We start from the raw sequence: 27,445 nt of genomic DNA on the forward strand, positions 1-27,445 counted from the left end.
GCCGCCACAGTCACCAGATCTCAACCCAACAGAGCATCTTTGGGATGTGGTGGAACGGGAGCTTCGTGCCCTGGATGTGCATCCCACAAATCTCCATCAACTGCAAGATGCTATCCTATCAATATGGGCCAACATTTCTAAAGAATGCTTTCAGCACCTTGTTGAATCAATGCCACGTAGAATTAAGGCAGTTCTGAAGGCGAAAGGGGGTCAAACACAGTATTAGTATGGTGTTCCTAATAATCCTTTAGGTGAGTGTATATATATATATATATATATATATAAGTGTTACCTGACTTGGATCACTGAATACACATGTTCAGAATAAATATTCAGCTCCAGTTTGTCTTCCCAGTATTCACCTGAGGGGGGAGACAGTGACTCTACTATCTTACCCTCTCCTCTTCAGGTAATCTAGTATTGTTCATTCACTATGATGAGTTTGTTGAGAAATTTTGTATATGCAGTGCTGTCTATCTCTTCTTTGCATGATCATTCAATAAAGTTTGAGCATGCCTTTTTTTCTGGGTTGATTTCAGTTTATACCAATTCTAGAGAACATGAAAATCCATAAAATTCGTTGTCAAGATCAATTTGTTTCTGTCTAGTAGTTCATAGTAATACTCTGATTTCAAATGCCTATATATACATATAAGAATATATTGAATATTATAATTGAAATAATATAAAACATTAGTCTTGTTTCCACTGAAACTGAGGACTAGATCCTCAAAAATGATCTCAGTTTATTTACTTGAGCCCCAGAACCACTTTGAGGACTCAATACTTAGAAATCAGTCACCACAATAATACATATGAGGTTATTTTGAGTGTGAGGTATTTTAAAACACATGTGTATCTTCAAGGTTTGTGTAATGATAAGAAAGATGTTTTGTAACATATTGACACTAGATGTCCCACGACCTTTGTTCTAACGATCCCTTGGCCCTCTGGCTGCATGTGAATGGAAATTATAGCCGTGAGTGGCAAATCTGTAACCTGAATCCTGAGATAAATGATGATCAATACAAAGCTTACACTCTACTTCCCCACTTTCTCTGTATCCCTTGCTCAGCTTAATACTGTGACCGTCCACTGTTTTCATCTGTGGTCCATCATCTGCAAATGGACAAAGATGTTCTGTCCCCACAGAAATACAGAGATAATCAGAGCATTTCAACACTAGATTCAGTGGTCATGCTATCTCCTTGCAAAAGATCAGTTACAATACAATCAGGGGACTTTACTGTTTAAGGATGTTGAAGAATTTACAGTTTCAACTCTCATGTTCAACTTACCATATTCAAACAAAGTCTGTCTGCTGGGGTAGACCTGCAGCATTTCAGGGTAACGCTGATAATCGGAGCAGTGCAAGCATTTGACATCACTGGGATCGTGTAACATGCTAGTCCAATTTTCTGCTCTCTTTGAATTTCCCTAGTGTTTTTTTAGCTTCGTTTTTCAGGAGACTCCATCCCACCACTAGTCCAATCCCAGTAAGTTGCGAGAACATTTCTTGATGTTAAAGTTAGTAGAAATCAGAGTCCTGGAGCCAGATTAAATCAAAACTTTGACCCACCTGCTAATAGAAAACTACATAACTTTTTTATATTATATAAACAAATATATATAATGCCACTCTAATCATAAATGTAACTGCTATGATGTACAGGTTTGTAGTTTGCTATTAGCGGGTGGGTCAAAGTTTTGATTTAATCCAGCCCCTACTCTCATATTGCAGTTTCCAATAAGTGTTCATAGCAATAAAATGTAGGTGAATAGGTTGCATATAATTCCCCAACACAGGTTTGTAAATCAACCACGGATATATATCTTCTCTGACTTTTGGTTTAAGAAGTTCTCAAATGGGATATTTGTGTGCAGTTTTTGTGAAAAGATTATTTCTTCCCAAATAACAGGGTTAAAAAAAAGAAAAGACTATTACATGACACCACCAATTAACCCCCCCCCCCCCCACACACACACACAGATACTTTAATTGTATTATATTGTATTATTATTATTATATTAATATACATTTTTAATTATTAGCCAAGAGTGGGCGAACATTTGTCCGTGACTGTTGAAATGCACAACATATGTGGGAATGGGCTCTTTAGGAAACTGAGGCTTTTGTTTTGGTCTTATTCTTGGCTATAAAATGGCCAGGTGTACCTAAGGCTTAAAGGAGATTAGGCAAAAATAACCAAATGTATATTTTGCTACTTAGATCAGAATCTGGATTGTCTAGTGACCTCTCCTGCAAGCTTGGCAGATGAACAAACCCTGGGGGTGTTATCCCTCGGTTTGAATTGCTGATGTGTGAAAGTTGTGAAGCGCTTTTTGAAAGTAAAAGAGAAATTCAAAACGCTCTGACTTTATATAGTTTTGTTTGCACTTGTTTGTTTTGGTTTGTAACATTCCCTTATTCCCATGAATCTGTTACTAGGCTAACAAACATTTTTATCTAGAGTCTCTTCCTGTGGACGATACAGAGATTAGATAACTTCCCTTTAGCCAGCGCCTCGTCTTGACTCAACTGGAGGCATTACAGCCGAAAAGCATTATGTCTGGTTTTCTCTCTCTCTAAGGAAGAATTTGCTTACCTTACTATCTAGATGTGTTGCTCCTGTGAAGCATTTGGCAGATAAAGAAAATAAAAAAAAACCTGCAGAAGTTCAGATCTGTACCTGTCTAAGCAGCACTGCATCTTCTTCCATAGTCGTGTTTTTTTTTTTTCTTCCCTCAAAACCTTTTCATCAATAACAGTATGCTGTCTGCCTCCGAATAAGTTATTCCCTGGAACACTTTTTCCCTTTAAGCTTGTTTGGATTTTCACTTTTTTGATCTCGCTTGATAAATAAGACGGATACAGTTAGAAATTCATGGCTGCCCTCTTTCATCAATAAATGATTAGTTTGCTGTGCTCTCTCGTGATTGATAGGCTGTGCATGGGGTGTATTGGAACCAGATGAATTCAATACTCTGAGAGTCAGAGGGGAGCTACAAAGCATATCAGTTCATGAAATATTGAGGGCAATGTAAAAAAAAGTGTGAAGTATGTTATGGTATGTTTTTTAAAGGGAAAAAAACAGAACAGGTGTACCTTTGATAAACCATTTGCTTAAAAAAATGCAAACCAAAAAGGCCTAATTATGTGTGTAATAAAATTTCAAATTATCTTGTTTTCTGTAGTCTGTATATCACAAAAGAGCCTCAGTTGAGGAGGAATATGAACTCACGGCTAATGGGCTACTAAAGAACCACACTGACTCCTTCTATGCTAAACCAGAGAAAGCAAAACAACATAAGCACAAACTCCCTAATTTGCTTTCAGCAGGGGGTAAGTGAAATATATTTTTTTACATGCATGTTTTCTACTTCTCTTATCCTTGGCTCTTTTTTAAGAAGTGATACCTGAAGAATAATGTGAGGACCACCAGACCTTTCTGAAGGTGTTGTACTAAGATAAATGCAAGTCTTTCAATTCACACACCGTTCTCATTATGAGAATTTTGTAGCCGACGGGAGGACATTTCTTATTTGTGGAAGCTGGGAAGAGTAAATAAGATCAAAATAAATTCACTCTACAACGAGATCTTTCATATGGTGAGAACATGACCTCCTCAGCAATGTATTGGGTGTCACAAAACCTCCCAAGTCAAACTGTAGTGTGTGCGGTCAAGTTATTTAAAATTTAACGACAGGGTCGGAATCGAACAATAGCATTTCAGTTCTTTCTTGTGTCATCTTTTGTCATTAACCTGGTTGCTAAAGTGTTCCACCCAGGAATTAAGTCACGCTTAGGACACTTGATAATCCCACCTGGCAAAGCTGCCTCCTAATGGTTAAAAGCAAAACCCGTGCTTCCTTTTCTAGTGTATAGTGGAAACCGTTATTGACATGATACAATGCTTTCAGAGCGGGGGCAGGTTTTTTAGTCATCTCATCAGCAGAAAGAGCATACTCTTGTTCTTTTGCAAGATATAGATTATTATGACTTATTATTATGTCTAATTACTAAATTTGCTTGTCTTTTGTCCAACTGCCAATGAATGATGACCTCCATTGGTTAGCACGTTATTGAATGTGGGAAATCCAAGGAATCTGTTTTATGATGTGGTTACCTGGAATACCACCTTAATTAATGTTTACAGTATAGTGCAGCTACATAATTAGAGTAAAATCCTATCCCTGAGAGAAGGTTTAGCCTATGACACCTAAAATCAACAGCAACAACAAAAAACTCATTGCCAGAAGAAAGAAGACATGTCTGTACTACAGCAAGTGAAAGGGACTTTTGACTAGTCTTACTTGTAATGGCATATCTAAATTTAGAAATGTTCACAAGGTATGAGATATTTGAAAAGTTATTAGTCCTGTCATAGGCTTCTTCTGAAAAGCATTCCTCTACCAAAAAGGGATGATGCGTGATTCAGTACTGGCTAGACTGACAATTACATTTCTTTGCTGTGTGTCTGTAAATAAATTGATTAATAGGGGGCATTGATTACTGTAAAAGAAGCGAAAAACAAATCAAACGAGAGCACGGCAGGAGTGGATGACTTTGAGCCTGAGAGGTAATTGTAATTTATAACTTTTCTCAGAGGGAAGTGTATTCAAAGCTAAAGACAAAAGGAAGGAAACTCAAGGAGCCACTGAAGTACAAGAAGACAGGCTTATGAAGGTGGACTTGCCTATTGATCAGGTAGGGATTATTCCTCTGTCAGAAAACAACCACAAAGAACAACAGCAAAATGTTAGACCTTGAGCCTCCATGGTTATTTTAGTATTGAATGTTTTTTCGTCAAAGTTTGATAAGATACCAGAAGAAATTAACCAGATGTAAAACAATTAAAATGTTGGCATCATTCTTTTCAATCCAACTCACAAATCACTGGTCTTTTAAAGTCTAATAACCAGTTTCCATTTTAAGGGTATTTGGAAATAAGCCACACACACATAAATATACAGTGCATCCGGAAAGTATTCACAGCGCTTCACTTTTTCCACATTTTGTTATGTTACAGCCTTATTCCAAAATTGATTAAATTCATTATTTTCCTCAAAATTCTACAAACAATACCCCATAATGACAACGTGAAAGAAGTTTGTTTGCGAATCTTTGCAAATGTATTAAAAATAAAAAACAAAAAAAGCACATGTACATAAGCATTCACAGCCTTTGCCATGACACTCAAAATTGAGCTCAGGTGCATCCTGTTTCCACTGATCATCCTTGAGATGTTTCTACAGAATTGAGGAAAATAATTAATTTAATCAATTTTGGAATAAGGCTGTAACATAACAATGTGGAAAAAGTGAAGCGCTGTGAATACTTTCCGGATGCACTGTATTGAAGAGTAAATATACAAGAATACCAAAAATGTGATGCATTGGATAAAACCAGAAAATACCAATAAAACTTCAACTATGAAAGCCTCAGCTGTGTTAAAGAATGTCTTTCTCAAAGCACAGTCAGATCAGTATGTATCATAAAGGAAGGCAATCGCATTTATAGTATAAGCCGTTTGATGTATTATATGAGTTACTTTAACACATTGATGTTAATGCTTGTGGGAAAAGCTGCTATGTTTAATACTTAAATTATTCAACTGGCCATCTCTAGCCCTGCATGATGCATTAGTAACCTGACCTCCCCAACATTTGAAGGCTTGGTAACAGTGGTAACTTAGATCAATTAAGTAATGTATTGATTTAATTAAGTAATTGTGAGCTTACATCGAATTAAAACCAGAAGAGTGGCTGTCTATTTAGGAGTGAGTATCCCTGGTGTGAATTATACTCCTGTGTAAGGAATTGTAAGGTTATCTTAGTACCTTTCCTACATGTAGGTCAAAGCAAGGGTTGTGGAAGAAGAACAAGTTGAAAGTGACTTGCAACCACACACCTCTCAGGAAAAAGAGTATAAACTGAGGAACCAAATTAGGCCTGTTAAGGAATTTCAGACAAGTGACAATAATTCCAGCATCCCAAGCTCCCCAATGACCCTTTCACCTCGGAATATGTATGCTGAAGAGCAGCCAAATCAAGGGGAGCAGTTAAGTGAAAACCACAAAAAGGTTAGTGCACCAACAACAAGACAAGAAATAACACATTGCCCTGCTCTCTGGCACTTTTATGCATTCATTTAAGTTTCACACACAGGTTACAACCGTCTCTGAAGAGCAGCATGGAAAGAGACAAGGAAAGAATGGTCTGGAAAGAACAAGTTCTCTGAGCTCTTTAAGACATCAGAGTAGGGGGAATCCTAGCCCACTGACAGCCACTGAAAAACAGATGCCAGGGGATGTGAAAGAGGTGGGTAGACTACCCCATGAAAAAGTAATGTACTTCCCATTCTTCCAACTTAAAGTTTTAGTTCATGTTTTTAAGAATCATTGTTTACCAGTCTCTGCATTCTTAAAAGTATACAGCAATAACAATTAAGAGACCACTTAACATTGATTTCTGAACTTGGAGTGGTCTCTTAATTTTTCCCAGAGCTGTATATTCCTGAAGTTCTACATATGATATTTCAGGTTCACTTTGTTTAAAGTGGTATAAAGCAGGCCCGTCATCACGGGGGGTCAAAGGGTACAGATGAACCTGGGCCCAAGGCCCAGGGGGGCCCATGCAAAGGTCTATGGTTGACCCTTAAATGGGATCAAGTACAACAATTTACTTACTGACTTTTATCACTGAAAATAGAATGTATTTACATGATAAATAAATGTATCATTATCATTAAAACACATTTGAACTTGTCATGTGATACCCCATCCCCCCGCTGTCATTGTGAAAATGGTGCGGTCGCAGCACTTGTCCAGTCAGATGTGCGGAACACGCTGTGCACCGAGCGGCTCCTGTGAAGCGGAAATATTAAGCTTAAAATGCACGCACACACACACACAAAACAATGCCATTTTCTTGTTGCTCATTGTAAAATGATCGTGACCTTAGGCCTTTGACCAGTCTTTGCTATAGTAATAGTGACCTACTGCACATGTTGTTCATTCCATAGAAAACGATTAGAACTGTGAATCACATGTACCTTTCTGTGAACGGGAGAACACATTTTCTCCCCACTTCTCCTACACTTACTGTCTCAAGTTTACAAAATTATAATTAGTTTCCAAATAGATTGAGACAAATTGGTAGAAACATTTTACAGTTGATTCAGGGTTCTGGTTATTTTAATTGTTCTTGTCTACTATTATTTTCACACATATTGCAATGCATTGTTGTTGTTTTTGTTGTTGCTCTTCGTCATCTTATTGTTTGTTAGACTTATTACAAGAAATAGAATATCAGAATAAATTGAGACACTAAGTGGCATAAATAGTACAGAGCTATCAAGTGTAATTTCATTGTGAATTGAGTAATTTGCATAATGATATTGTGTCGGACTTAATCAATCAACAGTTAGCAATTAAGCTCTTCTCTTAGAAAAGTGAAATATTCCATTACACCAAAATGATTATTTCAGACAAAGGCAATTAAAAAAATGGAAGTGTTTTACTGTGGCAGTGATGATGATACTGCTGTAGTATGCTCTTTTGGAATAAAGACACTCTTATTGAAATAATTATTGACTTTGGAGGGCAGTTATTACCTTGTTAAAGGCCACATCAATACCATTATCCCTTAATTAACACATTTACTCAGATCAGAACAGCAGTGCTGAATCAGAAGTACAATAGATCCAGTGAGTGGCCAGACTATAATGGAAAAGATTGAATTATTTTCTTCAAGTCAGGACTCAGTTGATTAGTGAAATCATTAGCCCTGTGTGGCAAAGCAAGATCTATTTACAACTTTCAAAAGAGTAGCATTGGAGGGAAGGGTGTCATTTAATTTTGAGAGCCATACATGTTTCTTTGATATGGGGTATGGTATGATTTTTAGTTTGCTGGTATTCTCTTCTGTTTGAGAAACTCCCACTTGCTTTGAAACATTTGAAGGTGAATTTGTCCTGAGAAGGTTTAGCAGACTACAAGCTTTCAGAAATGAGCAAGAACTAGGCTAATTATTTTGAAAGGGAAAGCAATTAGGATCCATTGTTTTTCCCAGGTGCAGGTGATATGTCTGTTATAAACGTTATGGAGATGCAACTTAGAATAACAGGTGCATTGTGTACAATTTAAAATCAAATCCAGTGTTATTTTAAGCTTTACTAAACACCAGCGGATGTTGTATTTAAAAATCCTTAAGTTACTATTCAGATGACAATGTATTAGACAATGGATGTAGTTTCTGTATGTTCTGTTTGCCTTTTTATTAACCATACTGCATAATATTCTTACGCTGATTATCAGCACAGCCCACTTTATTTTTATTGAGGCAATTCTGTTTATGAAAACGTTTCACCAAAAATGTGATAAATGTATTACCAAATTAGTATTTTGAGATTTCTGTATTTGTGCATTCTCCTTGCTGTATCGTGTGATTTAACTGCAGAAAAACTTTGTAGAATAAATGCACAGGCATTCCTGTTTGGTGTAGTTGTCCAAGGTGTAGCTGCAGTATAGCCTAGCTCCACATACACCTCCTAACACTTAACGTCTGTGACATCCTTCATTCATATATATTCTGGCGAAGACAGAACATCATTTGTTACATTACACTGTCAAATAATGTTGAATAACTTATGTAAAAATTAGTATAGAATTGGGAAGTATGGAATAAATGCCATCAGAATCGTGACTATTGGTCTGGAAGACTGTATTTCATCTTCTGCATTGCTGCCCTGTTCTTGGACTTTCTACTGCAGTTGCTCATTATTGTCTTAACATTAAATATAGCAATTACTTCCTTACACATACTATTACATTTAGTTTAGGGATCTTGAATGAAAGAGGAAACAAATATGTGTTTCAAATCCAAGGGTATGTGTATGAGCCTGTATAATTTTCTGTTTATCACAACCTTTTGTTTTAATTTACTGTTATTGAATGATGTATCAGTCAGTCAGCTAAGCGTTTCTTCTTAATTAATATTGTTAGATATGTCAATACAACTAGGGATGCTTGATCAATTGTCTTCCTCTTCCACAGACTTTTGTGATAAAAATCAAATACGTATTGATTTGCTCCATTGATCTCCCTGTTCTTTGCCAGTGCAATTTATTTTCATTCATCTTTGCCTGTTTTCTGGATACTATTTCCCAGCTTATGTTAGCTGTTTCAAAGCTTTCTTCACATTCAAGGTCAACGTTAATCAACCTCAGACACTGTCACTGACTCAGCTTCGATGGCAAGAAATATTCCCTTTGGGATTTAGGGTGACAGTATTATAGCATTAGATTACTGTTCATTAGACAATGTATAGTCATTAATTAGACTTGTGAAATATTCTGTAATGGTTTACGAGCCCTTTCAACAAAACAGTTAGTAAAAGGCACAAATGTATTTATTTTTTCTTCCATCTACAGGAAGAGGGAGTAGGTTATACGCCTGGACATCACTACACACTCTTACATTAAAAATAAAAAATAAAATCTATGAAACATACCTATCCAAATGTTGTTTTTTGTTCTCAGATATGTTTAAGATCAGAAAATCAGTTTTGAAGCACTTGTTCCAATACCTTAAAAATGGGAATGATTTAGATGAAGCAGTGCTATAACTTGTTTCCCCCAGCATAAGTGACTGGCCTGAAACCCCAAGTGAATATGTTGTAACCAGAAAGCCTCAGGTATTGTAATTCTTTCAATTTCTTGGCTCTTGTAATAGTGGGATTTCTGGTGTTTAGAGAAGCTGAGTGTAAAACACCTGCTGGACATTTACAGTGGTTGGTTAAAATTTTTATAAAGGCTAGTTATACTCACTTGGTCATATAAATGCCCTTTTACACTGGGCACGTCTAAAATGTTTTTGGATACTGTCCAATTGCTTTCATCCTGAATGCGTTCAACTCATCAGAACGCAAGAAACAGTAAACCTGTTAATGATGAAGAACTCAAGATATTGAAAACTAAATCAAGACATTTAAATCGTACACATCAAATTTCATTCAAAATAATCTCTATTTTTGTATTATTATTCGCACACTGTTCTGGGATGTTCAGATGTAGTAAATACAATTATTGAAGAGCTTGTGCCTTTTCTCATAGAAAACAAGCAAACAAGCCAAAAAATTTACAAAGAGTGGGAAGGCAATAAAGAAAGTCAATCCCTGGAAGTATATGCTACAAATACAGTTTCTGGAGCAGCATTTTGAAATGAAGAGGTATAGGAAAACCTGTTAGGTTTTAATATATATTTATTGATGTGATATTGTATTTTTTATTAGTTTGTCATAAAATTCACCTCTGCAATTAGAAATTCATCAACAGCTAAGTAGTTCATATTGATGATTGATGTCCTTGCCCAAACGTCAGACATGTTTGTTTATGCCCAAAGGGAATGAAAACATTGAACATAGTATATTATTGACGAGTAGGAAGTATCGTATTGTAAAAATAAGAATGTAAGCTGGACTTGATGCCTTGATGTGATATGTCCAGTGCGAGAGGACGCAATTGAAAAACACCTCTGTGGTTACAATTTGGTGACGCACCACACACATCTGGCTGGAGGTAAACATTCAAGTTGGGCAGGAAGGCCATTCAGTCATTACTCTGCAGGATTCAGTAACTGTCTTTGCAGTGAAGAGAGATGTAACATACATTATTGCTTTTTTTTTTTTTTTCTAAAGTTTCACATCTTAAAATGTTCCAAACAATAATATTAGTTGAATTAATAATAATATCAGTTTATATTAACTTAAGCTTAAGAATTAAAAACCCTACAAACATTTGGAAAAACATTGATTCTGTTTGTTTCTGTTTTAAATGAGCATTTATGTTAACATACCATTCATCCAAATTAGCATCATTACTAACTGTATACATACAGGGCTTTATCATTATCACTCATACCTGAATTATCCAGTCTGTTTATTTGTTTAAGCACATGTTTTCTTCTTGTCTACTGTACTGTTTAACATGTTTGATACAGTAAACTAGCTAAATGCCTTAAACTCCTGTGAAAGTCAAGAAACACTCAGACACTACTGGGACGCTATCAATAAACCGGACCTACGCCAGGAGATAATAAATATGCATGCCTGCTTACTGTCTCTAGTTTTTTCAACAGTACTCCCTCCTTTCATTTTCATCTTCACAGAGCCACTTTGGTCACCTGTGATGCCAAGACATTGGGGGCTGTCTTGTACCAGCTGGACTGGAGAAGGTGATAATTTTTGCTTCCCATACTTTGAACGCCATGGGGATACTCTGTGGGAAAGAGAAAGCATCACATTGTCTGAACCCTGGGATCTTACAGCACCGGGGACTTGCCATCCTGGGCAGTGGGACAAACTGAAGCTATTTTCCAGGGTCAAATATGTGCCGTCTTGCTGGGATTATTATGTAGCATAGTGGTGTCCACCTTGCATGTATGGTTGCTGGATATAGCACACAAGGGTGACATGGAAATCATGAAGCTGAAGCAACTATTCAATTATTGATCAAGGACTGTACAGCCATCTTGGTAAGTGGCAAAGCTGGTTAGCCTGTCCCACCATCATTGAAGCTGGTCACCTGACTGCCCCGAGTGTTAGGGGCACCCACAAGTAGATGTTTGCGGGGAAATTCATGATATTCCCAACTATCTGCGCCTCATGGTGGTAGTTTATGACCAATAAAAAATGGAGGTCATTCATGTGGACTAAACCAACCACCATTTAGCCCATAATCTACATCCTGGATACACTGTGATTGCACACTAGGGGTGTTGCCCTGGGACATCACCCCAGATAATGGCCTGCAGTTAATTCAGTAGAGTTCTGCTTCTACTTCCGCGACCATTGGATGCGTCATACTTGTATGGCAGTGTACTACTTGCAAGCCAATTGGTTGTTGATTGGTGCAACCAAACCCTTAAGAGTGCAGTTCGAGCGCACAGTAATTTGGTTCCAAAAAGCTTTCATGTCCTTTCAGCCCCATGTTGGGTCACAGTAGCATGCAGACAATGTTGCCACTGACAACCCAGTTGATTTCTCTGTCTGCCCCACCGGCACCCATTGCTGTCTTTGTCGTACTTGATAATACTAGAACATACCTAGCTTCGAAAAGTTAATTTCTGTTATTAAGTATTTACCCTGATGATCTAAGTGTAATTTTGACTTTGCAGTTGCTGTTATTTTATATATTTTTTTTAGTTTTTTTCCCCTTGCTGTGTTACAGTATGCTTGAAATTGTGTGTTTTGTTGTGTTTCTTGACAATGTGTTATATATACAGTAAAGAGTCCAAGATTCAAGATTCAAGATTCTTTATTCTTTATACCAAGGCTGGTGGTATTTGGGTTCGGTAAACAAATACATAAGTGCTAAACAAATAAATCAAACATCACAACATAACTCACCAACATTAACCCACAACCAATATACATTTCCAATGAAATATTTTAATTCTGAGAGTTTCATATTCTAACTGCTGTAGGAAAGAAACTGTTTTTAAAAGGAGTGGATTTGATGCTGATTGATCTGTAATGTCTGCCGGAGAGGGGAGGAGATGAAAAAGGTGGTGGGCTGGATGGGAGGAATCAGAAATTAGTTTTCTTGCCTGTTTTGAGGTGAAAGGTGTGGTATGTGTATGTATATGCTCTATAAGAAACCAGCTCTACAGATGTGTCAGTCTGTAGAATATAATATAATCGTGTTCACAAACACATGACAGGCAATTTGAATGCAGTTGTATTTTGTCTAAATTGATAGAATTACAAACAACATTTTGAAATATATTACTGTCATTCATAAGTTATGCATATGATCCAAACCATAATGGTTATGACACCTTGCTCTACTGAGGGGTTCTTGGCATCTTTTCCTAACTTCTCAGACATTCAAAGGGCTATCCTTCCATTTATTCCCCTGACCGAGAAAGTCTAGGAAACTTAAATAGAAGTTTAAATGTAAAAAAATATTATTATTAAATTAAGCAATAAACAGCAATGTCATAGCATCAAAACCTTTTTGTGTATATATGTGTGTAGATCTGTAGTAAAATGGGATACTTTTAAGTACTTTAACATCACATTATTATTGTTTTGTGTGTACGAAAAGGGACATTTCAGTTCAGTGCTTTTAGTTTATGCAATTTACAAAGACTTTTGTGTTTATTCAAGATTCTGTTCATGCTGCACATTTTCTGTGCACTTTCCCATGATGAGATACATCAGTGAGTGTGTGTGAAGGGAAAGGGAGAAGAAGAGGTGGAAGAGGTGAGCAGGGCTGTGTGAATATGGGTATCATCATGTGTGTGTTTCTTGCAGACACAAAGAAGGATAGGAGCAGATACTTTATTGACAAAATCTTAGAAATTGTAATATTATTATTATTATTTATTTATTAGCAGACGCCCTTGTCCAGGGTGACTTACAAAATATCAGAGCAAAACTAAGTGAAGTAATACAGTGCAGTGCAGTTCAGGCATTTACAAATTTATAATTTACACAAGTGTATAGGAGATACAGTAAGCAATATATAAGGTCTTACATATTAGATTGAAAAAGTTGACAAGTGCAGACAAGATGTTAAGTCAAAGTTAAGAATTAAGAATTAAGGGAAAGGGAGCATAGGGGAAATCAACATAAACTATACAAGTGCTAGTAATGCAAAGGCAAGAGTATGACAAAATGTTGTATAAGTACAATCTTACAGGAGAATGAAAGACTAAAGTACAGTCTGTACAGTCTGAAAAGAAAGAAAAGTCTTGAGTAAACACCTTTAGATGTTGCGAATCAGATATTTCAATACTGTGTGCTGTACTTCACCCCCCCCCCCATGCTTCTTTGTTTGAAAAATAAAATAAAAATCACTTTTCAGGTATATCAGGGACATCTGCACTTGAAGTAATTAGATGACTACATAAGAAACTGATTTATGTTTCAGGAAACAAAAGAGCAGGAGATGTACTCAAAGCTACTTGGAATACAGTTACGGATGTCTGACTTTTTCAAGGGTAGGTTTATCAAACCATGGCGGCATTACAGCCAAATCCAAAAAATGTAATTGAACATCATACATTAATAAAGAGGGCTCTTATGTTCTCAGTGTTACCAATTTCCTTTATGTTTCACGGAATCCACGTATACAGTAAAAACAGCTGTGAAAGCTTCCTCACATTATAAATACCATCTGTCCAGGAGATTTAACTTTAATCTCGGAAATCTTGTTTTAATATTGAATGCACCTGCACGGCAAGTTGTGTCCACTACAAGACATTCTGTTATTTTCCCTGTCCAATTTAATTAGGTTTTTTAGATTTGCCCCTCAGCATCAACAGACCTGGTGTGTTTTACAAAGCATAATACAATTACAGACCACCCCCACATAACTCCTTAATATGAATCTTAAAAGCTAGATAATGAATCCTGGAATGTTGGTATTAGTAATATAGTGTCTTCTCATTACTTATAAGTAAAATATGAAATATCTCTGATTGGGATGTATGACTCCACAACACAGCATGATATTAATTGGCTATCCCAGAGTATTATAGAGCATTTTCTGTCAGGTTTTCAGTATTACATTACCAAACCTCTGGTCTTGTTCCTGTCAAAATGATCTCACCTATACTGAGTGCTCTGATATTAACTCTTTGTGCTGTTCTTTATAGCAGGCATCTTGTTTTTTCTGTTTTTCTTTTCAATCTATTCTGCTTCTGAACCTGTTTAACTAGCAAACAGTGTTACATTCACTCTCTTTTATGTTGGAATTCATTCACATGCTTTTGTATTGCAATATGTTACATTTATCTAGTTGTATGTAGTCTGGCCACTCTCTGTCATGTAAATATCATATGTGGAGGTGTCTTCACAAATTTAAAAGAGTAAATTGAAAAATGAATGAGAAATTTTTCGAAGCAAGCAAGTGAAAACATTTTGGGGTGGCCTTCATCCAACAGTGGATCAATATAGGCTGATGGTGATGATATACATATATTCTGGTTCTATAGATTATGTACCAGTAATAATTGTATTTTATTTTATAATCAGCCTAATGGTTTACTTGGGTGGTCTTTGAACATTTTCAGTCATTTTTAAAGTCCAAAAATATTGATCTTGCCCTTGCCAAAACAATTAGCACACAGCTAGCTAGGCTGGACTGTTGTCAGCTGGGTGTAATTTAATTGGCTGAATTATTGACATGAGAATGTGTTTGAATGCTGTGCTCTCATTGGCTGTTCAATCAGCAGCTCAACCTGGTGCAGGGGAATAACTACAGTCTTATTTAAGTCTAGGTAGAGGTCATTTCCAGGTTTGGTTTCTGGGGGAACCCTATTCCACTATTAAAAATCTGTTCTGTCAGTCTAAAATTATTTATTTGTTTGTGCAATAGTTAACTGGTAAAGATTAAGTTGTTTTTAAACTGACTGTGGTAAAATTACATAAATGTAAATTACTTTCCCACTTAATAAAAGTTTGAGAACTAGGTATTAAAATGTTTGGTATCTGTTATTTTACCTTTTATGTGTGGTTATGGTAGATGCACTTCTTTTCATACACTGATTATAGTTTAGAAACTTATCTATTAGAGACATAAGCCACTGATGAGCATTTAATTTACAGAAATCTGTGCGCCTCTCAAACAAATTAAAACCAGTGACTGTTCAAGGGTTAAACCAAATGTCTAAAAACTATTCTCTGCTAGAAATATCAAACCTCTTTACAGGACCGGTTTGAAAACCGCTGTGCTAGATGGATGTCTCAGACCTGCATTCAAGTAACAAATGAAATATAGGATTTCAAATATTCTCGCAGGGTTAGCAAGGGAAATGTGACTTACATGTGGTATAAGCAATTTCCATTAGTAGGATACAAATTGGATACATCTAGGTTGTAAACTTACCCTGTTACTTTACATTCCAGAAGTCAGAATTCTCCTCTGTGATCTGGCAGTCCTGGTGGTAATATACATCTGTGGATTATTACAGAGCTTTATGGAAATCAACATGTGAATAGTTATGATAAACTTATGCTCTACTTTTATATGGTCAACATGTATTTTAGTGTTGTAAATGCATTTCAAAAGCTGTTTTCTGTCATTCTCTATGAAGTTGTAGGGATATGGAAGAATCCCATTGGAGAGCAGTCCTGGTTATATATACGTTTGCGATACAGCTCAAGCAAACCATTAGAGTCTGAGCTCGCAGATTAAAATATGCTTCATCTGTTCCCTGTAGTACACTGAACATCCTCGGTGGCACAAAAACATTACACTGTAATATCTTTAATATGCAGTGGTGATGAAAAGGCCTTGAGCTTGTGTTAACTACAGATCTGTTATTTTATTTATTTTATTTATTTATTTATTGTATATGTTTTATTTTTGATTGTGCTTAATGTTTCTGTTGAAGGGAAAGCTTGCTGAAGAGGTGCATTTGTTGGCTTTTAGCCCTTCTATGAAGATTATGCCTGAGGAAAGAAAATGCTTGTCTTTAGGCCTAATGGGTTTTTCAGCAGGGATTAATTCACATGTCAGTCTATATTTGTTGAAAGAAAATGTCTAAAGAACACACAACAGTAAAAACTGTTACTTTTTACTTTTATAATTGAACTATGAGATTCAGACCCCTTTGTCTTCATCTTCGTGGCTCTGTTACATACTACTTATATATATATTTACTATTAATACATGGAAATCCTTCACAGAATGATATGGTTTTAAATAAACATTTTATGGAAGTGTCTCTTGAAGATCACACATTATTGGCAATTGGGTTCAAATTTATTGTGTTCCTTTCCTGGGAGGCTAGCAACTGTCTCACTATCGTTGAGCTTCTTTGAGATTTTCTTTGACCTTTTCCCTGGGATCGTTAGACTCTTCTTTGACTGTCCTTATGAGGAATGATACAAACTGGTTTGCTTTTGTGCATGCTCCCCTTTAATCCTCACTGGCAATCAAGAAGACACCTCCTAGCTTCTGTAAACTTCCAAAGGTTTCCTTTCAAATCCATTGCGGTGGTGTACAGAGCCAAAATGATGACAATTGTGGCACTGTCCAAATATTTATGGACCTAACTGTATGTCATTATTATGACAGATGCTGACAGATGTTATTGATATGTTTAATACTCATAGTATTATTTTTAATATTTTGTTCGATTGTACTTTATCAATATATTTGGAGCCAAATATGTTTTTATAAATAATTGCTTTCATGGATAAACCCTTGCCTACATGAAGGCTGTAGTTGCCAGCTTTATTAAACTTGTACTTTTGGAGCTCCTTTGAAATTTTATGCAGGAGATCAGAAAGGTATTTTTGGGGTGGCTGTAGTCTTTGAATACTTGTATAAACACAAACAGTCATTCATAATTTATGGAGATCTGTTAAGGTCTGTTAAGTACAGTGAGCTATTGAGAAACCAATTTGACAGATAAGGCCTATTCAGTTATGGTTTATTGTCTCACTTCCATATTTTACTGCTTCCAGTGATTTTCCTTGTCATAGGTAAATGAACTGCAGCATTGAGCTAATGCCGGCAATTACTCCACATTTTTTGAATGGTCAAGTTTGAATTTCACCTGCGTAAATCAAAGGCACAGAAAAAGCTGTTTTAACTGTTCTCATGCATGTTATTGAATGCACGCTTGTCATATGGATACAATATTACAATGCACCTCAGTCTCTCCTATTTCACTTCACATACGTGCTTCATATTTTATTATTTAAAATGTTTTTATTATTATTATTATTATTATTATTATTATTATTATTTAATTTATTTTCCACTGTAGGTGGCAAATTAACTAAAGATGTTTCCAAAATTCTTAGTCTTATACTCTGGTTCACAACATACTTTACTCATTGCAATGCTAATAACCACTAAACGTCTGAGAGCTCATAAAACATTACTGACGTTGTACTCTCTAAACCGAAATTTTAGAAAGCAATAATTAAAAAAATAACACATGTTCAGTTGACTGCCTTAATGGGAATTTCCCAGCTTGTTGTTTTGTCAGGGAATATTTGTTAGTTATTTTTACCTTGAAGGGAACACATTCTTCTTTTCTTAAAGAACACACTAATCCACAGATAACCTTTTTAAATATCATCTTCACATAAAAATCAGAATTTCAAGCATTCATTGTTTTACAATTATAAGCATGATTAATCAAATAAAGCATGGAATAACCAGTAGGATCTATTAGTGACTGCACCTGCTATTTTGCTTTTGTTGTTATTAATTAATGGCTTTTTATATTTTATTTTTAAGACTGCATTTAGAAAGAATTCATAAGTGGGGATAAATCTTGATTAATTCAACACTAGATTAATAAAATTGCTTTCTCTATGTCAGATAAAACCAAAAAATGACCCAGTTTTTGATTGAAAAATCAGTTTGCCAGAGGTGAGTCTTCATTGTGCTATTTGGACTGTGATTTATTTGTACTGTTGACTGCGAACTGGAGAATCTGTTCTTCTTTGCATCTGAGGCAGTGTAAGGGATTTTGGATTTTACTGTAGATTTTTAAACAATTTCTAAGGAAATCTGACTATATTTATATATAATGAATTTAGCCATAAATTGCCACCTAGGAGATTTGCACACATACCAGTATTTCATTTGACATTACAAATAAATAGGAATTACATTTCATATTCTGTCTTAAATGTATCCTCCTGGACTAGTAATTTCTGCACTAGTCATTTCAACAGTGTTAGGATTAAACGGCCACAAATGTATCGTTACGTTACTTCATACCTCTTTAAAGGACTTCCACAATAAATAATTTCTTGAAAAAATCAAATAGTTTCAAGGACCTTTTCTTCAGAAACATCTGCTGTGTTTTATGGAGTAGGAGCAGACTTTTCGATGGTGTTGTCTTAGCTTTAGTGGTGTCGGCTGATGCTGTGTTCTGCATGAATGGCCAGACATACGTTGGTTTTGATTGCCAGTTTACTCTGTTCACAGACAAGCTTTGAACCTCACCTCTCGAGATTGGTTGAGTCCTATGTTTCTTCTTTGGCTACAGAGTTGCTTATTTCTTTCAGACACCATCAAGGCCCCCAAGACTTTTACAATGCCAAGATGACCATAATGTGTAATGCATTGCATTTCACTGCTGGTAGAGCATCTTTGCTGTATTTTAATTTAATGCGATTTTACTTTTCATGTTGACAGAATCAATGGTCAACCTGTTTTATAAGGTAGGCTATGCCTTTGATGCATTTTATGTAGTTTTTTACAGACATTGGGATGTCATTTTTTTTTCTTCTGTTTCCTATTTCTCAAATTGAAAGAATACGCCTGACCCTATGTCTGAAGAGACTATGGGAAATGCACGTCTGTCTCAGTCATGATCTCTCAAGCACAAAATGAAACTGTTTTAAATTAAATAAAAATGTCTACATCCTGACAGTTCCTTTGTGGATTTACAGCTTTTTTTATTTCAGAAATATATTGCATAATTATGTATTCTTATGAATATTGCATGACCTCTTTTACACATTGTATGGTAAGTTGGCTAATTGTAGGGTTTAATAATTAAGCAGCAAAGGTCCAGTGCGAGTTTCACTGTAGCACGCTTGATTAATTCTTTTTGTAAATTTCTGATGAATTATTTTTGGGTTTCTGCCTAATCAGCAAGCGCACTGTGACACTTAATTGCACATGCAAGAAACTTACTGTCCCAGGAGATGAATTACCTTGCTGATTAAAATGGGAAGAATCAACTAATAATATAATTATATCAGAATGGATAGAGGAAAAAAAATATCTCAGCAACAGCTTAAACAACACCCGGGTTTGTGGAAAAAAAGGTAAAGTGTAGAATTTGAAGTGTAGGAGTTGTCCTTTATTCTCTCTGCTATTGTCAAGGGAGCTGAGTGTAATTATTTGTTCATCATTTTCTAATGAAAGAAATAGTGAAATACTATACTTTTTGATGGAGAGAAAGACAGTTACATAGTGGAACTCCTCACCCTTACATGGAGATAGAAAGCATTTTCAAAACAATTTTAAGTCAAGAAAGCAATAGTTCTTGCTTCATACGAACTCTCGAATTCAGAGGTGGCCAACCCTGGTCCTGGAGAGCCACAGGGTCTACAGGTTTTGTTTTATCTAGATCGATAACTGTTTAATTGAGCCAATTGTGGCTTAATTTGGCAAAATGTTCCTGTGTTAAAGGTATCCAGTAAATAGGTGACCTGTAAAATCTGCAGGATTATGGGTCTCCAGGAACAGGGTTGGCCACCTTTGCTCTAACTGGTCAGAAATTTGCCATTTTAGGAGGAAGGTCGGAAAAAAAAGGAAACAATGCACCCATAACTACATGCAAATGTATGATAATAAGATGGACAAATCCATAGCAGTTATTGCAAAATGGATAAGGAAGAGATGAGTTATTAATTAAAGTCCCAAATGCAAATGTTTGCACAGCCATACAATCTCCATCATTAGTACTATCTTGCTTAAGCAAATTATATACTGTACTGTAAATAAATGTTACATTCAGCAAATAAGTGTTTGTAATGCATGTAAAATGACAGATGGGATGGTAGGTATGATCACCTTGTCACATCAAGAAATGGCATCATTTAAAATAAATAAAATATTCCAGAATTTGTTTTTCAACTGCATCATCAAGTTTTGTAATTTTGTATGACAAGGTAGCAAATTATGAGGCTTATTTATTTAGTGCAAAAGTGTTAGGGACCTGGGGTACCCTGAACCGAGTGACGTAGAAAATGTCTGCATTTCCTGAATTTATTTATGCATGTATTTATTGATTTAACATTCTGTTCACATCCAGTGATCATCATTTAATAAGTCTTATTTTAATTATGATTTTCTTTTTTTTTTCATGCGATCACATAAGCACATAATCTTGAAGGCTTTGTCAATTGTAAAATATAGAGGCTTCCCAGAGCTAAACTTTATTGCTCACAGCTTGGATCAGGCTGAGCTGACAGACAAAACGCCTACCTTATCTTCACAGAAATATAAATCCCACACTACACCCAATCCTCAAGTGGCAGAACTGTGAAGCCACTGTGTTTGTGATGAAAAATGAACACTTCAAACCCTGTCTGTCTTTCTACATGCATTCGTATATATAAGACTACTCAGATATGTACCGCCTAAGAAAGTATGACAGAGATCAGCCATGACCATTGCATTCCCTAGTGAAATTGTAGCTGACTGTTTTCTCATGTTCAACAAAACAGGGTTGTTACAGTAATACACTGGAAGAATTGAATGACATATGTGTGACCAGAAAACATTCAGTGGCTGTGTTTATTTCAAAATATAATGTTAAGTGGTCATTTCAAAACCAGTTTCTTACACATAAATACAATATCATATAATATGGAGACATTTGGGAAGGTTTGACAATTGATCAAATAATTCAAGTTGTACTCTGGCAGAAATGTAATGTTAAATCAAATCAGTACTACAAAGTCAGGTAAGTTCAGATGGCTGGACTTCATGGAACATTAAGATTACATTATATTTAAAAAAAGCAAATTTCACATTTCAAACATTTCACATAAGCCCATACAGTGAGGGAAAAAAAGTATTTGATCCCCTTCTGATTTTGTACATTTGCCCACTGACAAAGAAATGATCAGTCTATAATTTTAATGGTAGGTGTATTTTAACAGTGAGAAACAGAATAACAACAAAAAAATCCAGAAAAACGCATTTCAAAAAAGTTATACATTGATTTGCATGGTAATGAGGGAAATAAGTATTTGATCCCCTATCAATCAGCAAGATTTCTGGCTCCCAGGTGTCTTTTATACAGGTAACGAGCTGAGATTAGGAGCACTCTCTTAAAGGGAGTGCTCCTAATCTCAGCTCGTTACCTGTTTAAAAGACACCTGTCCACAGAAGCAATCAATCAATCAGATTCCAAACTCTCCACCATGGCCAAGACCAAAGAGCTGTCCAAGGATGTCAGGGACAAGATTGTAGACCTACACAAGGCTGGAATGGGCTACAAGACCATCGCCAAGCAGCTTGGAGAGAAGGTGACAACAGTTGGTGCGATTATTCGCAAATGGAAGAAACACAAAATAACTGTCCGTCTCCCTCGGTCTGGGGCTCCATGCAAGATCTCACCTCGTGGAGTTTCAATGATCATGAGAACGGTGAGGAATCAGCCCAGAACTACACAGGAGGATCTTGTTAATGATCTCAAGGCAGCTGGGACCATAGTCACCAAGAAAACAATTGGTAACACACTATGCTGTGAAGGACTGAAATCCTGCAGCGCCCGCAAGGTCCCCCTGCTCAAGAAAGCACATGTACAGGCCCGTCTGAGGTTTGCCAATGAACATCTGAATGATTCAGAGAAGTGGGTGAAAGTGTTGTGGTCAGATGAGACCAAAATCGAGCTCTTTGGCATCAACTCAACTCGCCGTGTTTGGAGGAGGAGGAATGACCCCAAGAACACCATCCCCACCATCAAACATGGAGGTGGAAACATTATGCTTTTGGGGTGTTTTTCTGCTAAGGGGACAGGACAACTGCACCGCATCAAAGGGACGATGGACGGGGCCATGTACCATCAAATCTTGGGTGAGAACCTCCTTCCCTCAGCCAGGGCATTGAAAATGGGTCGTGGATGGGTATTCCAGCATGACAATGAGCCAAAACACACAGCCAAGGCAACAAAGGAGTGGCTCAAGAAGAAGCACATTAAGGTCCTGGAGTGGCCTAGCCAGTCTCCAGACCTTAATCCCATAGAAAATCTGTGGAGGGAGCTGAAGGTTCGAGTTGCCAAACTTCAGCCTCGAAACCTTAATGACTTGGAGAGGATCTGCAAAGAGGAGTGGGACAAAATCCCTCCTGAGATGTGCAAACCTGGTGGCCAACTACAAGAAACGTCTGACCTCTGTGATTGCCAACAAGGGTTTTGCCACCAAGTACTAAGTCGAAGGGGTCAAATACTTATTTCCCTCATTCACATGCAAATCAATGTATAACTTTTTTGAAATGCATTTTTCTGGATTTTTTTGTTGTTATTCTGTGTTGTTGTGATCATTTCTTTGTCAGTGGGCAAACATACAAAATCAGCAGGGGATCAAATACTTTTTTCCCTCACTGTATATAATATTACACATTTGAATATGGCCTGTGTCCATTTTGCTTTGTTTGTTGATTATTCTTTTATTTGTACTTATTTGTTGTGTATAGATGTGGACAAGACTTGTGTCAGTTGATATTCTATTTCTCAAGAATGTATTGATATAATAGTTGTAAGAATATATATACTTCACAAAAACTGACTTAAAATCAATACACACACAGACACGCACTCACACACACACACACACACACACACACACACACACACATGCACAGGCACAGGCACAAGAAGAGATAAGCCCCCTACTTACTATAGTGTCGGATTGAAAATAAACAGCAATAATAAACAGGCTTGCAATGATACAGCCCTTAATTTTATAAATGGAGATCACAGAGTGGCAATGGTGTGTGGCAAATCCCAATAAAACCAATAACGATTTCCCCCCCCCCCCTTCCTCACCAACTCCCCACACAGCTGGATCATTGCAGACAGCAAATTCCACCAACGTTGAAGTCGAAGCATCCACGCTTATAAACTGTAATGAAAATAATCACTGAAGCTGACTATGAATATGCATGTACATGTCATGACAGACTATGCTGATGCTGCATTGCATCATTAGCTCAAACCTGCAATTTCCATAGGAAATGGAAATGTTCATGGACATTATTCAATTAAATTATGCAAATGTAGGGCCACCTTTTTTTTTTCCTCCTCATTAACTACAGAGAAAACGTAATGAATATATATGTCCATTGGAAGTATATAATGAGTAATAGGTTTACCAAGCAGTGCAGTATCTACAGCATAGAGTCTTTATTTTCCTAATGTAAATTAAGATGCATTTTTGGTCTTTTTAAATGCAATTGACAGTTGAGTGAAAGAACACATGAATCACAGACCCTCTAGTTAGTGTTTATGACTGCTGGTCAAGGGTTTTTTCTTCCCCATATTCTGATCTCGGAGAGTGAAAATTGTAGGCAAAGTACACGTTTCTCTTACACGTTTCTTGAAATTCACTAGTTCAAAACTCAATGGAATAATTATTCTTAATCATTATTGCTGAGAGGCTATTTAAAGGGGCAAAGGTTTCATTAATTCTTCTGTGTGTACACATTTAAATTAAATACCAATAACATGGGGGGAAAAAGTGCCATAAATGCATTTCAGACAAACTGTAATTGCATATAATAGGATTCCATTTAAATTTTCAGGCAAAAAAAATTGATACATATTGCATTTATGTTGTGTACCTAAAATATTTTCCCCGCAATTAAAAGTTAATGGTAAAGACCAGTAGTTACAAGGTGCTCTTAGGGGCAACGATCCATTGTATTGTTGTTTTTTAAGCTGTCTTGACCTCATTAGCAAGTGCAGACTTGCAGTTATTTCCGTTCAATGAAATTGACTTAAAATTGTATTAATTTGAATGCTAGGCTATCTAAGCTGACCCCCACAATAAGGGTAGGCGTTCAGGGATTTTCTGACTTCCTCAACTCCATACAATCAAATCACTACATTGGTTCCTTGGGGGGTTATTAAAATGCTGTGTCCCGCTGAAACAAAAGTGCCTAATGAAAACAACTGTAAAAACAGACAAACAAAATCAAACAAATACATTGTGTATATTAAATGTATTTGTTTTACTTACGTCTGCTGTATAAAAGTATTATTTAATGTATTTTTAAAATGTGCAATCTCCTTCCATTTCAGATATTTTACTGTGTTTATTACCAATGCACAGAGCAATGCAAGGAGCAAGGTCATTGTGTACATTGGTCATTTGTCTTCATTTTGCTTCATCTCAATACAGGAGGTTTAAATTAAGATTGTAGTATGTGTGTTGTCTCTCTCTCTCTCTCTCTCTCTGTTCGCCATGGCACTAATGCTTTGGTAATCACAAGCAAATTAAATCAACTAAATGTACAGTCTGACTTGTGTTACACCAGGTCAAGGTGGTAAACTTCAGCTTAATTTGAGGAAGGAAAAAAAAAGTTTATTGAATAGATATCCCTCTTACATTGTCTGGAATATCCTTCAGATAAAAGTACCTCTTTCATTAAAGAATGTAAGGGAAGCCTTGGACGTGCGTAAGAGGAAGATAATTGAGTTTGTGAAAATGCAGGTGTAGCTTGATCCCATAGAAAAGAATAAACAAATGTATGTTTCCTATAATTGAATAAGCCTTTTCCTCATCAAATATTCTATGATACACTGGTTGCAGTTCTGGGTTATGAACCATGTAAACTTGCTGTCTGCTGAATTTCTTTTAACACATTGTGGGTTACACATTTCTGTACTAGTGACACTATTATTCTGTTTTCAATGGATAAAAAGGCCAAATTATATTCTCCCTTTAATGGATCGAAGAGCACAGATTAAAGCACATCTTCTTTTATACTGGTTGAAAGGTTTAGTGGGCTGCATTTTCTGGAATATCCCATTTTAGTTTGGCTATACAATATATAATTCAATCCCCTACATTTTTCATATGCCTCTTGTCGTGTTCTCCCCACTAACTTAATTCCTTCCCAAAAAGAAGCCTGTTCCTTTTAACCTGTAGCACAGTCGACCATTAAAGCTGATTGAGAGATTCTCATATGTCACTTTCAATTGTTTATCATAGTCATTATCTGCTACTTTCATCCCAATTGCATTTTGAAGATGGATCTAAAAGAGCCTTAAAGCTACAGGCCAGAAATGTATCCATCTCCAGACACAAAGAGCAGGAATAGATTCAGGCAGTGTAGTTATGCAGTTGGTTAATATATAGATGGCTGCAGAACACAGTCCACTGAAAATGCGGCAGAAAAAACGACTTTGCCATGTCCAGGCAGCCTGTCACTTTAATGGAGAACTCCCCACTATCTTTATCTCTACCCTACATATCTACTTACTAACTCTGAGCTCCATCTTCTGGTTGACAACCCACACATGGATTAAGTGGAAATCATGCACATACAATTCACAATTCATTGGTAAATGGGGAAAAATATATTGCATTTAGTTTGCAGCAATATATATCTCAAGCCTGAAATTGAACACACATTTTACACTTTATTAGTACATGTATTAATACATATACTTTCAATGTATTTATTTAGTTAGACATGACTCAGTAAGCAGTAAGGTCAGACATATTTGTGCAGGAGAAAAAAAAATATTTGTCAGCATGAGCATAGATATAAGAATTCAGAAGTGTTGATCAATGTCCACAAACCTTTAACTGGACATCGAAAACATATGAGTGATGTCTGCAAAAGACTTGAATAAGGTGGACTTTTACAACCTGTCCACACTTAAAAATGTAGCCTTATTATTCTGAGAATTCAAAGCTTGACTAAAATGGTGACTCATTATACTGAATGCAACTTTGAAACATCTGACATCATCTGATGATCAAATGCTCAAATAAAGTATTCTGGTGCCCAATGTGAACTGTTGCATAATGTGGATAAACCTCACAACTGGCAACAAAGAGCTATTAACACTATTATAATTCACAACAAACTGTCTCGTTCTCTGCTCGGTCTTGTTGAGGTGATAGGCTGGGGTTGCATTTTTGAAGACATATTTCAGATGGGCTTTCCTCAAATGGCTTTCTAGAGAGATTAAAAAGAGCTGACATCATTCAGCGCTGCTAGAAATGGTTCATTCCATGCCTTCCACACACCATAATGGCCTATCCGTATACTAAAAGCCCCAATTGACTGATAAGAAATGACTCAGAGTATGTCTATATCACTTAGGTTATGCACTGGTGATATTACACTGAGGAAATGTACTAAAAATAAAAACAAATGGAAAAAAAAAAGATTATGTCACCCTCTGTGTGATGTGGAGTACAAGCAGAGACTGGAGGCTGGGAAAAGGGAGTTTCCTTAGGGAGAATGTGGTAAATTAAGGCTTTTTTCCACTCTCAGAGTCTACCACATGCATTGTTTATTAGATGTTGTTATCTCCAAGAGAAAACACAGGTTTATATAGTTGGTGCTTCACACATATATTTAAACATGAAGATTAAAATTTCCTTTGAGGTTTTATGTTCAACAGAGTTTCTCTCCTGAGAATCTCTATTTATTTAAGGTCCCAAAAGTTATTCAATACTGTCACCAATCAACAATGATACTGATACTGATACTAATACTAATACTAATAGTAATATTTATGATAGTTCCAGGAGTTACAGTACATCGAAACTTCATTGTAAGAGGTAAATTCTATTATTTTAATCTCAGTAATTTTCATCACACTCCCTGAACCATGCTTTAATCTCTTAAAATTAATTATTCTAGACCTTTCGTCAGCTTCTGCTCTTCGCCTATGTTCTATGCCTTACTTTTCACACACACAACTCC

General features: G+C 36.2%; 1 protein-coding gene across 1 annotated transcript in view; it reads left to right on the forward strand.

Moving 5' to 3' along the window:
• Window positions 1-27,445, forward strand: part of dcdc2c (doublecortin domain containing 2C) — a 132,529-nt gene that overhangs the window by 14,409 nt on the left and 90,675 nt on the right. The window contains exons 7-10 of the mRNA XM_066698191.1: window positions 3,196-3,343; window positions 4,608-4,708; window positions 5,856-6,083; window positions 6,169-6,321. Coding sequence (XP_066554288.1) covers window positions 3,196-3,343; window positions 4,608-4,708; window positions 5,856-6,083; window positions 6,169-6,321 — 630 coding nt within the window. The remainder of the gene's footprint in view (window positions 1-3,195; window positions 3,344-4,607; window positions 4,709-5,855; window positions 6,084-6,168; window positions 6,322-27,445) is intronic.

Source organism: Amia ocellicauda, chromosome 1 (assembly GCF_036373705.1).
Source record: "Amia ocellicauda isolate fAmiCal2 chromosome 1, fAmiCal2.hap1, whole genome shotgun sequence".
NCBI classification, from domain to species: Eukaryota; Metazoa; Chordata; class Actinopteri; order Amiiformes; family Amiidae; genus Amia; species Amia ocellicauda.